Source organism: Chinchilla lanigera, unplaced genomic scaffold, assembly GCF_000276665.1.
Source record: "Chinchilla lanigera isolate Chin_1 unplaced genomic scaffold, ChiLan1.0 scaffold00010, whole genome shotgun sequence".
Taxonomy (NCBI): Eukaryota; Metazoa; Chordata; class Mammalia; order Rodentia; family Chinchillidae; genus Chinchilla; species Chinchilla lanigera.
The window spans coordinates 26437820-26454368 of record NW_004955411.1 but is presented as its reverse complement, the minus strand read 5'-3'; the positions used below and the strand labels follow the sequence as shown (position 1 = coordinate 26454368).

Genomic DNA, 16549 nt, shown 5'->3' with positions numbered 1-16549 from the left:
ACATCCTGTTTAAGTGGGTTGAGGAAGGCATGCATTATATCAATCAGAACCCAGCAAAGGAAGCAGAAGCCCTTCTGTGATACAATTTAAATGCAAAAAAGAATTTTGGGAAAGAAGTTAGATCCTTAGGAGAAGTTTGATAAGATTGGAGTTCCCACTAAAACTTTTTTTTAACTACTGAAGCTTTTGATTCTAAGAATGGTGATCAGCAGTTTAAAATCCTCAGCGGCCACTATAAATACCTTCTGACTTTCATGAACACACTAGGCAAACATTTTGAATATATGATACATCTATTGTAACCGTCAACCCTCCTGTTCCTGAGATACTGCTTGCCAGTAAATGGCAACATCAGGGAGATGGTTATCTCTTGACTGCTATCATCCAAATCTTGCAGGAGTACTTTCAATTAGTAAAATAAACCTTGGCATCTGGTACCCTGACAAGACATCTGGAAAACAGCATTTTTACCTTCCAGTCCATCCAAAAACTCAAGAGAAGGAAGTGAGACTAGATTTTGTGTGCTGATTATATTCAAATGGAAATATTTTTGGGGTGAAAAGTAGGTTCCCCTTCACACTTATGGACATATTTTCTGGAAGGACTGATATTATATGACTAATTAAATAATGAATTTCAGTTGCATTTACAATAAATAATAAAGAAGAACACAGTGCTCAATAACTTTGGTTGCTCTTACTTAGAGTGATGGTGTTAGATCTTGCGTTCTTACATCTGGTAATCTGAGCAATGTCGTTGAAGATAACAGTATGTAATGTAGCAACCACTGTTAATCCCTATCATTTTGTTTTGAAACTCTATCATTTTTATTGTTTTTGTGTTTTGTTTTTGTCTGTGTTGCTGATATTTTGTTACTGCTTTTTATTCTCTTTAAAATTAAAAAATAAAAATAAAAATTATTACAGTGAAAAAAAGATGGTATTTGTTCACCAACAAAGTGACATTTAAGCTCAAGTCTGAAGGTTAGGGAGAACAGGAGAGGTCAGACAAGTGTTGGAGAAAAAGACCCTGGCATCAGAACAGCGGTAGCACATTGGAAGAAATAGGGGGGAATAAAAGTCAGTAGATAAGGTATAGAGAATGACCTGAAGTAGCAATCGGTAACTGTGTCTTGAGTCTAATGTTGTAGCAGCAACTAGATCACGAGGACCTTGTATGTAGGTTATAAATTTCATATTTTACTTTCAAGGCAGAAGGTAATAATTAGAGCACTTAGAGAAGGGAGTAGTATGTTCAGTATTCATAATCTTAAAAAATCAGTGTACAGGCAGGAGAAAAGGTAGGAAGACTAGTTAGAGATGGGAATTAACTGGGGGATATTTGGAAAATATTGCTTGATGGGTCAGTGGGGTGTGGAGGATTGAGGAAGAAAGGTTTCCAACTCCTGCAAAGGTGCCTGGTTTACATTACTGGGTGGGTAGCTGGGTTATGAAGGAAAAACAACAATAAAGAGGAACTAGTTTGCAGGGAAAGCATGTAGGTCATGAATTTCATTTGTCAGACTTTAAAGAAATAATTGTGTATTAGTCCATCTGCAAGTCATCCAGTGCTCAGATTTTGTCTTATATTTATTTGTTTCCAGGAGGTCACTACCTGTTTCTTATTTAAATGACCTTGTCTTTGACTCTTTAAAGTACATTTTTTTCTTAGTTAATGCCACTTTTATTAATTTGTTAGGAGATTCCTTCTATGAATGTAAAAAATTGAATACAATGATGAATTTGAGGTTGTTTCGCATAAAATTTTATAAGTCCAGTTGTAGAGATGGAGAAAATACTGTTGCAAGTATGAAAGATTTATATACTTTTGGTTCAATTTATGGAACATTTTGAAAGTGACAACATTTAAAGAGGAAGAACAGTGGTTGTCGGGATGTCAGTAGAGAGGCTTTGACTATGAAGAATTAGCACAAGAGCGTAAATGAACTGGCGTTTTTCTTTGTTTTGTAAAGGAACTAATTTGTACTTCAATAATGGTAGTGGTTACACAATTAATACATATGTTAAAATACATAGAACTATACACGAAAAGTGAGAAAATTGGTGATTTTATTGTCATAATTATTAAAATAAGATTTTTTTCAAGTGTACATCCCTGGAGATTCTACTTTATTTGTACTGCAAGGTAGATGAGTCTACAAATAGAAAGTTAAGATTTGAAAACAGTTAACAACCCATATTTATTTTGAAATTTTTGCCACATCAGGTCTCTACTGAACCAATTGAAAAACAATGCATAGTATTGGTAAGGACAGGGATGAAAGAAATGACCGTTTCTCTCTGAGATCAGAGTGACAAATTCGGTTGGTGGCCACTGCAGCTGATTCAGTGTGGAACTCACCTGGTCAGAGGAGAAGTTGCTATGCTGAACCTGCACTCCAGATTCACTTGATACCTTGTGGGATAATTCTTCCTATGTTTACATGCTTTCTGTATTTTCTTCCTGTGTTATTGGTACCCCAGCAGGGATGGCCAAATCCTGCTTCAGGTGAGGTTTGTTCAAGGAATCTACATGTATAACAAGCACATCAAGTTTTCCAGTGTACAGGATCTTCAGACAGCCGACTTCATCTAAAACAAGCAGCAGTGTAGCCCTATGATTTGTGCAGAATATTTCCAAATACCAGTTTTAATGTCCTGTTCGTTCTGAATGTCTACTCTTAAATATTGGAGAAGAAGTGGAATAGATGAAGTGTCTTATTTCCCTACCTCTGGCTTCTAAGGGATCTCTTTTATGTCTAACTAAGTTCTGCATGACAGTGTTTATCCCAAATCTTTCCATATTTATAAGAGCTGCTCTAAAAAGATTAATAGTATCTGTTGTCTAAAAAGGTAACTAATGTGATTCAAGTGTAATCATAAAGAATATTATATTACTTCTACAAGATGACTGTACTTCACAACAGTAAATATGAATATATTCACCATGAAACTTAATGGAAGATTGTCTTAAGTATACATACCTCTTTTGTTTTGGACTCAGAAGCTCAAAAAGGAGTAAGTTGTTATTTACGTGGCTCGCCAGTAGATGGTGCACTTTGCTAATGAATGACCTTCGGTTTTACAGTTGAAGCAGATTGCATGGAATGCAGTTTTTAGTTAATTATTCTTAACTTAGAATTTGAAAACTGTAAATGACCTTAGAGATCATCAGTGCACCAAAGTCTGGATAAGAATACCAGTCCCCTGAAATCTCCCTCCCTGCCAATATTACTTACAAGCAAGGGAACAAAATGTTGAAAAACAAGCTCCTAAATTGTCAGTAATGAGATTTTTAAGAGCAACAACAACTAGTCACATGATGATATGATAACAGAAGCTTTGGCAATATAAAAACTTTAAAACATTAGTCTAAGGTCTTTCGTAGAAATATTTTTCCCTATTGAATAGTGTTCTACTATGGTGCTAATAGAGATTGCAAATAAATGGATTAAAAGTCCTGCATTTAAGGTCCATGCAGGCAAGAACAGACACTGAAAGTAAAGTCCCTACATTGAGGTTACTTTCAGAATTAAGTAGCTAGAACAGGTAGTTAGTGCTTTACCATCATAGATCACCATGAATACAGCTGTAGGTGACAGTGGTAAGGTTATGCAGTGCGTACAGTGAGGAGTACACTCAGGGTCTGTGGAGCATCTCAGAGGGGAGAGAGTCTTGCAGATAGCTGGTCTGGAATAGGAAGCATTCCTTCCTTCCTTCCTTCCTTCCTTCCTTCCTTCCTTCCTACATGCGTTCATTCATTCATTCGAGACATGTTCTCTCTGTGTAGTTTAGGCTAGTCTTCAACTCAATATATAGCCTATGCAGGCCTCAAACTCACGGCATTCCTTCTGGCTCAGCCTCCTGAGTGCTAAGATTATATATATGTGCCAGCACACCTGGATAGAAAGTGTTTTAAAACCCAGAAATCAGTTCAGGATTTTTAAGAAAATAGACTCAAAGAATAAGCCAGCGCCTATGGCTGAGGTAAGTGAGTTTAGAGAACAGGATTGATTTTTTTTTTAAATTTTTTTGTAAGGCCTTGCATTATAAGAACTCTGGCCTTTACTTTTAAGGAATTGGAACACAGACTTACGCTTATTTTTTACAGATTATTTTTGGAAGATAAAACATATAATACTGACTGACTGCAAGTAGGGACAACAAGATGAGATACTTGCTTTTTACTTCTTTCCTTTCGAATTTTGTGTCATGATCCAGTATTACCTTAGTTTAAGACAGACAACAGAAAACTAAAAGATTTCTCTTAAATCATTCTATAGTAAAAGGTTGTTACAACTTAAGGTACTTAAAAATTTTATACTTTCTTTGATAAACTCATTCAATAGATATGTTAAGTACCAACTGCTTTTAAATGCTAAGTAATTCTTTGTTTTGTTGATGTCGACTGTAGGTTCAAAAGTCAAGAAATAAGCAAGTTCGAGAATTATTTCCAGATGGTTTTAGTATTCATCACGCTGGAATGCTTCGGCAGGACAGAAACTTGGTTGAAAATTTGTTTTCCAATGGGCACATCAAAGTCCTTGTCTGTACAGCTACCTTAGCCTGGGGTGTCAATCTTCCTGCTCATGCCGTTATTATTAAGGTAACCCTAACCCTTCCTGTGCACATGGATTTGTATGTGTCCTAAAACAAACCTTTGGATTGATTTATTTACATACTGTGATTTAGGTGTTTCATTGACTTTGAATATTATTTATATAAGGTCATTTTCTTCAATAAGAATCTAGTTTATCTTGAGAAAATTTAACTCTATCACAGATGATAAAGGGATTAGTCAGAGTACACTTTTGAGATCTTGCCATATTTGCCCAATTTCAGTATTCAGCTCTCCAGGATTATATTTGTGTGTGTTTATGTAAATTTTTATTAACTTTTTCTCATCTAGGGAACACAAATATATGCTGCAAAAAGAGGCTCTTTTGTTGACCTTGGAATTTTAGATGTCATGCAGATATTTGGCCGCGCTGGAAGACCACAATTTGACAAATTTGGGGAAGGAATCATTATAACAACACACGATAAACTCAGTCATTACCTCACTTTGCTCACCCAGCAAAACCCAATTGAGAGTCAGTTTCTGGAAAGCCTTGCAGATAACCTGAATGCAGAGGTAAGATCTATTAAGAGATTAAAGTAGAATTATCAGCTTTAAGAATATATTGAAATAAGGGTAGAGTTGGTTGCTGTTTTGTAGGATTTAGGAATATAGCCTGTGCCTTATAGTTGTAAGACAAGATAGGCTAAATGGCAACATTGTTGATGTATTTACAGCAGTAAAAAATTTAGACAACAAGTCTGACAAGAACTCATTATAAATGAATATACTTCCCCTCTACAGAGTATTGTTACAGACTAAAAATTCAACCCAAATTTATATAAACCAGGGAAACAGAAATAGCAACTGATGTTTTTATTGCACGTTGCATTAGAGCTTTTAATGAAGTTTTTCGTAAAGTTTTTGTACAGTTTACAAAGCTCCTTTATTGTCATGTTATTAACTGTTATATAAGACATGTTTGCTTAAAATTTGTTTTGCATGTCTGTAATGAGTTTACAGACCTGGGAAGTGTAGGTATTAATTTAACAAGTAAAGAAAATAAACATTCTTACAATCAGAGTATATATGTCAAACATTCAAAGGAGGTTTTACTGTTTCACTGTTTTCATGATATTTTTAATTACAGAAAGTCCCGACTTACAAATATTTGAGTTGGGAACTTCCACAGATAGTAGCAGACCTTCCATTACACACACTCATAGATGCAAACACATCACCAAAACATTTCATGTGTCTGCTGGACATTGTCACCGTTGTGCTGCTGTGTGCTTACTGTGCAGTGTGATAGTGTACTGTAGTGCAGCGCTCACTCAGAGCCCAGGATGTCCAGAAGCAGGAGGAGAAGCCGAGGTGGTGCGAGGGAGCGCTGTAGGAAGCGCACAGCAATACGTATTGTATGCTGGTGTCAAAGGTGTTATGTGGCTCACTTTGTTGGACATAAGGACTCTGACTTACGAACGTTGTCCCAAAATGGAATACGTTCGTCACAAGTCGGGGAGTTGCTGCACTGCTGTAGTAATCAGCTCTTTCCTATTTAGCTATCCTTTCTTTTAAATTTGATTCTAATAATTTTTGAAAATAGGTAGGATATAAATATGAAATAAAGGAATAATACAATTAAATTGTGCTTATTGTTTGCCAGCCCTGTTAGCATAAAAAAATTTCACTTACATTCTATTCATGTTATTTATGAGTCTGCTTAAAAAATTAAAAAGAAACAAATGCACTGCACAGTTCCCTCCATTAAGAAGCATAAAGTCCAAGGAGGAGGACAAAGCATGAAAATATTGTCAAATAATATTATGTACATCAAATTCTATAGAAGCATTCAACAGAAAGAGAAAAATACATTTGACCCCACGCTATCAGGAAAGGCATTTTTCATGAAGGTAGTAAACTTTTTGGAAGATAATGAGTGGAAGTTGGGAGAAGATATGAAAGCCACTGGCTTCCAAGTACAAAATTGAGAACAATAAAAATGATTGGAAATAAATTTGGACTGCAAAGAATATTACTATTGCTCAAGTTCAGTCATTGTCTTTTACACTTGAATGGTCTAAATAATTATGTTTCTGGCATTCTTACAGTAAAAAGCAAGTCTCTTTTATATAGTGTTTCTTTTAAAAGTAAGCTAAAAAAGACTAATTCTTGTAAATTTAATGTCCCTTTTGTTGTAAGTGCTGAAGCAAATCCAAGGTGATAATGTTGTCATACAGAAGATACAAATAGTATAAATACTGTTCTTGTCCTAAAGGAATGTTCTTCTTAGGAAAAATAAAATAGCATCAGTGAAACCATTTGGTAAAGAATAAAAATAAATGATGACCTGTAAGTTCATATCATATTCATAAAGTACTAACTAGATGCAATTCTCAGGAATGTCGAAGAGCTATAAGCCTGATTTCATTTAGCAATGTAAAGGCCATTCAAATCATGAAAATTTTTACTAACATAGTAAAAATTGTTAAACTTTCTCGTATCTTGGTCTACTGGCACAGCTCCCCATTAAAGTAAATTTTCCTATTAATGAAACAGATTCCCTGAAATTACAGTTGAATATGAAATTAAATACAGTAATTGGTAGAAAGCAAGTGTGAAATTAGTTTATACCATGAGCTTGTACTGTGATCTTAGAGTTATAGATTTTTAAGTCTTTAGGCTCTCAAATCTTCACAACACTGTAGAGCGGCACTAATGTTAGGTTGAGAATGTTACCTCTATTAATATCTTGGACTTTATGAATAACAATTCTGATCATTGATTTAGAAGAAGTGGAGAAATGATGATGTTAAACATAATTTTAATGCAAATATTTTATGAAGCATTTTGCTCAATGATGCCTAATGGGCTGACTCCATAATCCTAAAGATCGTAAATCCCTTCCCTATGTTGTGTCTCAATTTTGTAATGAGAAAACAGTGAGACCTGTTTGAGGCTTATTGAAATCTATTCATCAGATATTGCTGGATACCTACTCTTTTATCCCCCTTTGGTCCATACTTCAAAACTACGTGCATTTTTCTGTATCCTAACATACATTCTTTACACTGAGTTCCCATCAGCTATTTGTTTTACAAATATTTGTTCTTAGATTTAAGGCCTCTGTCATCTGACCATCGTTGCCAGTTCTGCCTCTGGTCTTCTGTCCTAGGAGGTTGTTATTCTATTCATCTCACCTATCACGTCCCATTTGTTTTAAATAAACGAGATATACTCTTACAGGATTGTTGTGACAATGTAATAAGTGCCTCTTGCCAAGTTTGTATGCAATAAATGATAATGTCACTTACTTTTTCTGATACTCCCTTTATATTCAGTCCATTTATTCCTGCCAGCATTGAAATCTTAGTTGAACGACCAAGAAGTAATATACTTTTCATATATATACATACTAAAGTATGTAGTTTATATATATGTCTATTATATTCATAATTATATTTGCTTATTTATATGGTTTCAATCAGTCTTTAAAAGCCTACGTAATATACATAAAAAGATAGCTATAAAGAGTAAAGTTTAAAATATAAGTTAGATATGAAGTATTATAAATACTTGAGTCTTATTTCTAATTTACCAAGTTTGGGATAGATTTTATTTTCCATAATGGAACATCAAGCTCTATCACACTATATACTAATGCCAGTTTTGTAAGTTTCACATTTCAAGTATTTTCTTTAAAACCATCTTGAGAGGGAGTACTGTATTAATCTGTTAGATACTTTGAATGATGTCCTCATATGGCCATCTTCATTACATATGCATCTCTTTCATGATGAGGGAGTTTCTTTTTTTTTTTTTTTTTTGGTTTTTCTCTGGTACCGGGAACCGAACTCACGACCTTGCGCTTGCCAGGCAGGCGCTTTTGCCGCTGAGCTAAATCCCCAGCCCCGATGAGGGAGTTTCTTGAAGCCATTTTCTTGAGCTGTTCGTTACCAGGCCTATGTGCTTTACATAGTGTATAGGCCTGTTAATGACTCACTCTATGATTATGGAGAAAAATGAACAAATTTCAAAGAGATACCATGAAAAACTTGTTTTATGAAAGGTCCATGTGTTAAGTAGCCACTAGGTGACAGCAGATATTTACAAGAAATTTTTTATTTTTGTCACTAGGTGGCATTCAAGCATTAATCTCAAAATAAAATTACCATCATAAATTTACATTTATTTTTCTAGAGAACCTCTTCACTTTTGGTGAATCATTAAAAGGCTTGGATTAGTAGATTCAATGTTTGTTACCTACTTCCTTCTTTAATCTTATCAGTAGTAGAAAAGGGTAATTATTAATGTTAATTTACTAGGTCAGGTTTTAAAATTGTAGCAGGCTTACTGCATCTTTTATAAAATTTTCTACAATTAAGAGTTACATGATATTTTAAGATAATATGAGCCAGGCATGGTGGCTCATGCCTGTAGTCCCAGCACTTGTGAGGCTGAGACAGGAGGATCGTTGCAAGTTCAAGACCAGCCTGGGCTGTAAAGGGAGCTCAAGACCAGCCTAAATTGCATAGCGAGGCCATATCTCAAAAAAAAAAAAAATAAAATAAAATAAAATAAAATAATATCACCAGGTCAAAAGGGAATATTGGTTATTATTTTAAAGTTATATCCGATCGTAAGGGAATACCATATGACTCAATACAGTTTTGACTGTCAAATAAATGGAATAAAAAGTAGTAGAGGCTTAAATTTTAGCCATATCATCAAAGTAGATGTATTTACCTAAGCAAACTAGAATATGACTATCAGTAAAACCTTAGAAATTGCTACATAACTCACTACTGGCTCAATTTTACTTCATGCTACTCTATGATTAGTGAAAAGCCATTTAACTCATATTTTAGGAAACATGTATATTTATGTATATTGCAGGTAATTTAGTCACTTTTAAAAAAGTAGTTGAAATCTAAAAGTAGCCAGAATCAGCTTTTTCATATATTTATTTTTGTTTCTTTGTCTCTTTTTAAAAAAACAAGCAGTATGATACGATATTATGCTGAGAATTATATGTTATTGTAGTGCGTCTTCAATGAAGTAAAGACAGCTAGCTATGCACTAATTTTTATACTGAGAATTGAACCTAAGGCCTTACAGATGCTAAGCACACACTGTACCACTTTCAACTCCACCCTGTTTATTTCACAAAACGAGTTACACAGGATTAAAAGTTACAATATAGAAATTAAAGCAAATATAAAAGTTTTTATTTTCTTTAGTGTTATTATTGAAAGGACAGAATTTGTTTCCCCCATAAAATTTAATAATTTAGATGTGGAACCTCTGTCCTTCGATTGAAATATTAGGTGGTTAAAAATTTTTTTTCTAAGGGTTCAGGAAATACTGTACAACTGTCAGGTTTCACAACTTTAGTAAATTTTGAAAGCAAAATGAACAACTTAAATAAGAGTAAAATTTCTTTCTCTGGATCTCTTGGCTGAGGGAGTACATATTTGGTGAAATGTCATATTAAAATTCTGTTGTTCTCATTGCCTAGTAATTCCTTTCTGCTCACTACAGTTTTTATATCTATGGTGTTTTTAAATTATTAACCTATGGTTTAATTTAATTTCACGAGGCTATATTAAATTGCTCTGTTGAATATTATGTTTCCTTGCTAAATATAAAGAATTACCCAGTGGTATGGTTCTGATATATACATATTTATATTTTTCATAGATTGTTTAAAGTTTACTATATGCCTTAATAATGTAATATATGTATTAATATATTTAATTATATGGTGAAGTTGTATTAGTATATTTAATTCTCAATAAAATGTGCTTTATTTTTGTATAGAATTGATTGAATTTGCCTTTGTATTTATATTGTACTAGCAGTCCTATAAAAGGGTATCTTTACAGGTTAAGTTAACGTGATACCTTATACTTTCTGTGGTTTGGCTGATAATGGTGCATTGATCAGGACAAATGGGGATAGAACTAGTACTGTTTTGTTGTTTTTATTCCAGTACATTTATATTTAAATTTATTGGATAACATATTCACTTAAAATTAAAGTAAAATGAAACGGAAAGCAAAAAAAAAAACAGCAGCAAATGCCAGAAATACCCTTAATACCTTCTCAAGTTAAACTCCACACGGGGAAAAATTAATCAAATGCCACAGTGCTGAATAAGTACAATTTTGGTAGATAACATTTTTAGTGTACTACTCTCAATTTAATGAGGCAGGACTGATTTTTAATTGATTGGAGAAGTCATGTCCGGTGTTTGTGCTTACCATCTTCTAAATGCAGCACAATGATCGATTTCAAAAACATAACTTCTGACAGAATGGTCTTTGCTGCAATGTTTATGCTTGGCCTAAATGCATTACTTTAATTTCTGTTGTATTTTTTATTTGCAGATTGCTTTGGGAACAGTCACTAACGTGGAAGAAGCAGTGAAGTGGATAAGTTACACTTATCTTTATGTACGGATGAGAGCAAATCCATTAGTCTATGGCATCAGTCACAAAGCTTATCAGGTAAAATACTCGTTTATGTTAAAAAAAGAACCCTGAAACCTACTTTTGAGTTCTGTAATACTTTTATGATATGAGGATAAATATTTGCTAGGCTTGCTCCATCTGAAATAGGACCTACGAGAAAAATAAAGAGCTTTGATCTACTTCAGAAAATACTAATGAAAAATTAACTTGGCTTCCTGTAATAGTATTATCAATATATTTTTCATATATTTCCATGAATTATATTATTCACTGATTTTTTAAAACTAATAAATTTTAGTTATGGAATAAACAAGGCATGAAAAAAGTTACAGACTATTTTAATAAAAAGCTGTTGTATATGATCTGTTATCAAATATTTTCTGTATTTCTTCTAAAATTAAAAGTATTAGTAGTGAGTTACTGCTGTAACAGTGTGGAGGCTGGGATAAGTTTCATGATTCAGTGTGGATGCATAGACCGAGAAGCAAGTACATGTGATAGGAGGTGTTCCTATAAACTTTATAATTGTGTGGTCCATGTGACTTACAGATTCTCAGAGATCTTGTGTTTTCTTTGAATTCTACTTTATACACTGGAAATGCTTTCTAATTACAGGTAAAATCCAGCTGTGGTCTCATGAAAACATTATCTCATTATTAAGATATGAGTATTCACTTGTCACAGTTGTTAAAGAAATGTAAATCAGAATTCATGCTGATGGACATCACGACCCAGACCAGTCTTGGTTTGGTTTGGTTTGGTTTTGAGATAGGGTCTTGCTGAGTTCAACTGGTTCAGCTCAAATTTACAGTCCTCCCAGAGTGCTACAAGTATAGGTGTGCACTACCATACTAGACTTCATGTTTCTGATTTTTAAAATTTACTTTAGCTACCATAAACAACTACGTTGAAACAAATAATAGTGTAGACTCTATAGATTTGTAAAGTGTTTTTATGTTCTCCCAGTCCCCAGTAAGCATCATATTTTACCTTATTTCTCATTACCAGAGAGTAATCTTCACAACATGACATGTATACGTGTATGGGTGTGTACACATATATCATAGCAACAAGAATATTTGTTGTTAATTTTTTGTTAAACATCGTAATTTTGCTTAGAAAAAAGACTAATATAATTAGTTTTGCTGTACAAAAATTAATTTTATCTTTGCTTTCATTTTTATTATAGTCAAAATGGGTTTCCCATCAGCAATTATGAAAACTGCTAGAACAGAACTATATAGGGAAAGCATTCTTGCCATTATTTCTCCAAATAACTGATAGAATAGGAATATGGTTTGATAATTTTAACTTAGTATTTATTTTACGATGGACAGGAGAAGATAACACTTTTTCCTATATCTGATTCCCAGTCTTTAAAACCTTAAAGAGTATAAGACTATATAATAATTATAGATGCAAGAATATTTGTATCTGAGGAGAATATAACTGATAATTTTAATGAAGTTTTGAAGCTTTCTTGATAGAATAAAATCTTCTCTGGTTATTTCTTAATTTTATAAACATATACTTTAAAATTTTAATTTAAAAATATATTATCCAGCATACTCACTCCTGGGTATATATCCAAAGGAAATGAAACCAGTGTGTCAAGGAGACATTATACTCCATGTTCATTGCAGCTCACTTTTCAGTAGCCAAGTGAAAGCAGTCTAAGAGTAGATCACTTATTGGATAGATAAAGGAAATATGATAAATATTCATACTAAAATACTATCCAGCCATTAAAAAGAATCGAATTTCATCATTTGTAACAGGAAGGATGGAACTGGAGATTATTATCTTATGTGAAGTAAGTCAGGCACAGAAATACATCATCTCACTCATGTGGAATCTAAAAAAATTGATCTCATAGAAGTTGATAGCAGAGTGTTGTTTGCTAAAATCTGGAAATAGTAAAAGAGAAGGAGAGATGAAGAAAAGCTGATTAGTGAGCACTCAGTTAGGAACAAGTAGTTCTGGTGTTTTGTTCCACAGTAGTGTGACTGTAGATACCAGTAACGGCACTGTAGATTTTTTAAAGAGCTACAAGAAAGGATTTTAAAAGGTTTTTTTACCATAAGTATACAATAAATATTTGAAGAGATTTATGTTTACTTTGGATTAAAAATAACACAATGTATACATGTATTGAATCATCATTATATTTTATATTTTTTACCTTTTTGTGTACCATTGTATTTTTTACCTTTTTATGTACCATTTAAAAATTAATTGGAAAAGAGGCTAACTAAAATGTCAAGAAGTTTTTAATTTTCATAAGTGGCTTTCTGTTTGCAAGTGATGGCTGTCTAAAGAATTCAAGTGTTTATATTTCCTTCCTGCAGATTGACCCAACATTACGAAAGCACCGAGAACAGTTGGTCATTGAAGTTGGAAGGAAACTTGACAAAGCCAAGATGATTCGTTTTGAAGAGAGAACTGGATATTTTTCCTCAACTGACTTGGGTAGAACTGCCAGCCACTTCTATATTAAATACAGCACCATTGAGGTATTGGAGAGGAACAAATGCAGATGTATATTTGTTTTTAGATGCAGATACTTTCCAGACTTCAAAATATACGTACTAATAATGCAAAACACAAAAGCAGCCTGTAGATCACAATACATTTAATTTGTATGAATTTGGCAGTATACCTGCAGTAAAAAGAAGATGTTAAGTAGCAAAGGTCCTCTTGCCATCTTACTTAGTCAGTATATCCCTGCCAGTACACAGTCCCACACCTGCAATGGTTGGAGCATATTTCCGAGTCTTATGAGATGAATACCTGACTAAACTTAAGTGCAAAGCTGTGACTTAATATTACTCTTGAATAAAAAGTAGAAACATGGATTAAAGAAGATTTAAGGAAACTAACAAAATTTCCAAGTCCATTTCGCTATACTATATGGGCAACTTAAGGAATTTTTAAGGCTAATTTTGACAACACAATTACAGCCTGGCTTGTTTTCTTTGCACATAGTTCTCTGTGAAGGTGTCACTTTGCTAGTTTCATTTTAAAAAGTATATACATGCCTTCGTGGGTGTTTGTTTACATATGTCAGTGTATAGGAAAATTCAACAGAAAATTTACCTCTTTGTAAGACAAAGACTTAAATTTGAAGTGGAAAAAGTAGGTGAGGGGAAGTTTTGTCATTTATTCTGTTTATAGTCACAACTTTGAATTTTTTATACTCATTTTTACGTTTATACTTTTAATATTTTAAAATGGGAAATAGAACTCATTTGAATGAGACTTCTTCAGAAATATGAAAACCTTACTTTATATGAAACCTAGATTTTGTCCTCTTGTAGCATTTGCTTATACATATAAGTTCAGCAGATACTTTCATATGGTTACTTATTCTACTTTTCCAAAATAAATTTTTGATATGTACAACACTGAAGATTTCTTCAATGCCTTTTACCAGGCATTATGATTCCTCAGGCCAGCTCTTAGCCTTTCGCTCCTCTGTCACCTGCTCACATCTGCTCAGCCTCTCTCTTATCCAGCCTTTTTATTTTGTCTACTTGTTAGTATATCAGCACCAAGTTACATCCTAAGACTACTCTTAGAAACTCTTAGCCTTGCTTTACATCTGTCTTTAGTCTACCTAACTTTTGACTGATTTTTTTTTTCCCATCCAGATTTGATTGTTGGTGTGCACTCACTGTTAATATTGTGAGAATCTTCAGATGACATGTTTTCTCATTTTTTCCTCTGAATTTTATGTGATATCTGATCAGCTCACAATTAGTGAATGTGGCATATTTCTATGTGCTCATGCTGAGCCAAGAAGAGAATGTTATGAGGGCATTTTTTAGGCATATGACATAGATTTCATTGACACTTTATTGTTCTTTATGCTTCTCACAGTCTTCCTCAGCTAGTGATGTTGTGGGGATGATTTTCAACCTTTATAAATTTGATAATATTGTAAAACAAGGACTTGAAATACTAGCCCACAGAAATATCTCTGTGTTGCCTAGGACTCAGGGTTCTTTAAGGCTGTGTGATTTATAGTAATGTTTATATTTTAAAATAATCTTTGTGAACTTTAAATTGTAATCATATACAACCCTTGCTTTGATAGACTTTTAATGAACTCTTTGATGCTCACAAAACAGAAGGAGACATTTTTGCTATAGTCTCCAAAGCTGAAGAATTTGATCAAATCAAGGTAAGATGACTTGAAATTTGAATTAAAGCACAGATACCTGTATTCATTTAAAAAAGCTTATAATTTTTATTTCTGATACAGTAAGCAGTGATCTTCCATTGATCAGTAGTATTTAAAATTCTAAATTATTATACTTTATTGTAGCTCACGTTCTTTGTAGTCCAAATCAAGTAAGTTAAGTAGGTTTACTGTAGTGAAACTATTGAAGAATACAGTATATACATTTTGCTTTATTTGTAATATAAGTTCATTCAAGAAAATAAAAATTACATGTATAAGTTTTAGATATGAACGTATCTATCCCCATATTATAATTTAGTTTTATTAACAGTGGAAACTTTAATCCTTTGAAATAGTACTTCACAATTTTAAGCTCTACATATATTATGCCATATAAAAATATATAACTGTAATGAATGCATTTGAAGATAATCAAGTTTGCCCTAATCCAGTTGGTCAGAGGTTTTATTCTGGTCAAATGAAAAATGAAATCTTATCAGTTGAAGGATGGCGAGGTCAGATGGTTTAATTTTTATGGCATATCAAAATTTTATATGTCAATGGCAATTTTAATGTTAGTCATGAATAATAAAATGTAACTGTATTAAACTTGAGATGGTTTCATGTTGTATTTTTTAAGTACCTGTGGAAAAATTATTTTAGGTATGAAAAGAGAGTATGTTATACTAAATGGAAAGTTTAAAACATGCCATATAGTTTAATTTCAGCATGAAAATTTTGTTTATCTTAAAGAGAAAGAAACAAAATTTCAAAACAAAATAATAGTAGGTTAACAATGGTTAATACATTGTGTATTGTTATCTTTACATTAGTTACTCAGCGTACAAGATACATCAGCCTGAAAAATTTTAATAAAACAGCTCAAATATTACTAATAAAACTTTTAGGTCAGAGAAGAGGAAATAGAAGAATTAGATGCCTTATTAAACAATTTCTGTGAACTCTCAGCTCCTGGAGGTGTAGAAAATAGTTATGGGAAAATAAACATCTTACTTCAAACTTATATCAGCCGAGGAGAGATGGACAGTTTCTCCCTTATATCAGACTCTGCATATGTTGCACAGGTAAGAATCTTCCTCCTTGCCCATCTTGCTCTTCTGTGCTTGTATTTAGAAATTAGTCTGTGTTCTACTATCACTATATAGCAAGACCAAACAACCATTTTATTTTAGAAACTGTTTCTTTTCTTTTCTGTACAATATGTGCTCATTAATTAGGACTAGGATGAAATTTCGTGGTTGGTTTGGCTTGTAACAAATTTCCTATCAAATAAAATTTAATATATCTCATACCATACATTTAATGTGATAGGTTT

General features: G+C 33.0%; 1 protein-coding gene across 3 annotated transcripts in view; it reads left to right on the top strand.

Annotated features, from left to right (window-relative positions):
• Ascc3 (activating signal cointegrator 1 complex subunit 3) overlaps positions 1 to 16549 on the top strand; it is a 294273-nt gene that overhangs the window by 145007 nt on the left and 132717 nt on the right. For all 3 annotated transcript variants that reach the window (XM_005377814.2, XM_005377812.2, XM_005377813.2), the window contains 6 exons: positions 4414 to 4605; positions 4909 to 5133; positions 10947 to 11066; positions 13379 to 13543; positions 15127 to 15213; positions 16122 to 16298. In XM_005377814.2, coding sequence (XP_005377871.1) covers positions 4414 to 4605; positions 4909 to 5133; positions 10947 to 11066; positions 13379 to 13543; positions 15127 to 15213; positions 16122 to 16298 — 966 coding nt within the window. The remainder of the gene's footprint in view (positions 1 to 4413; positions 4606 to 4908; positions 5134 to 10946; positions 11067 to 13378; positions 13544 to 15126; positions 15214 to 16121; positions 16299 to 16549) is intronic.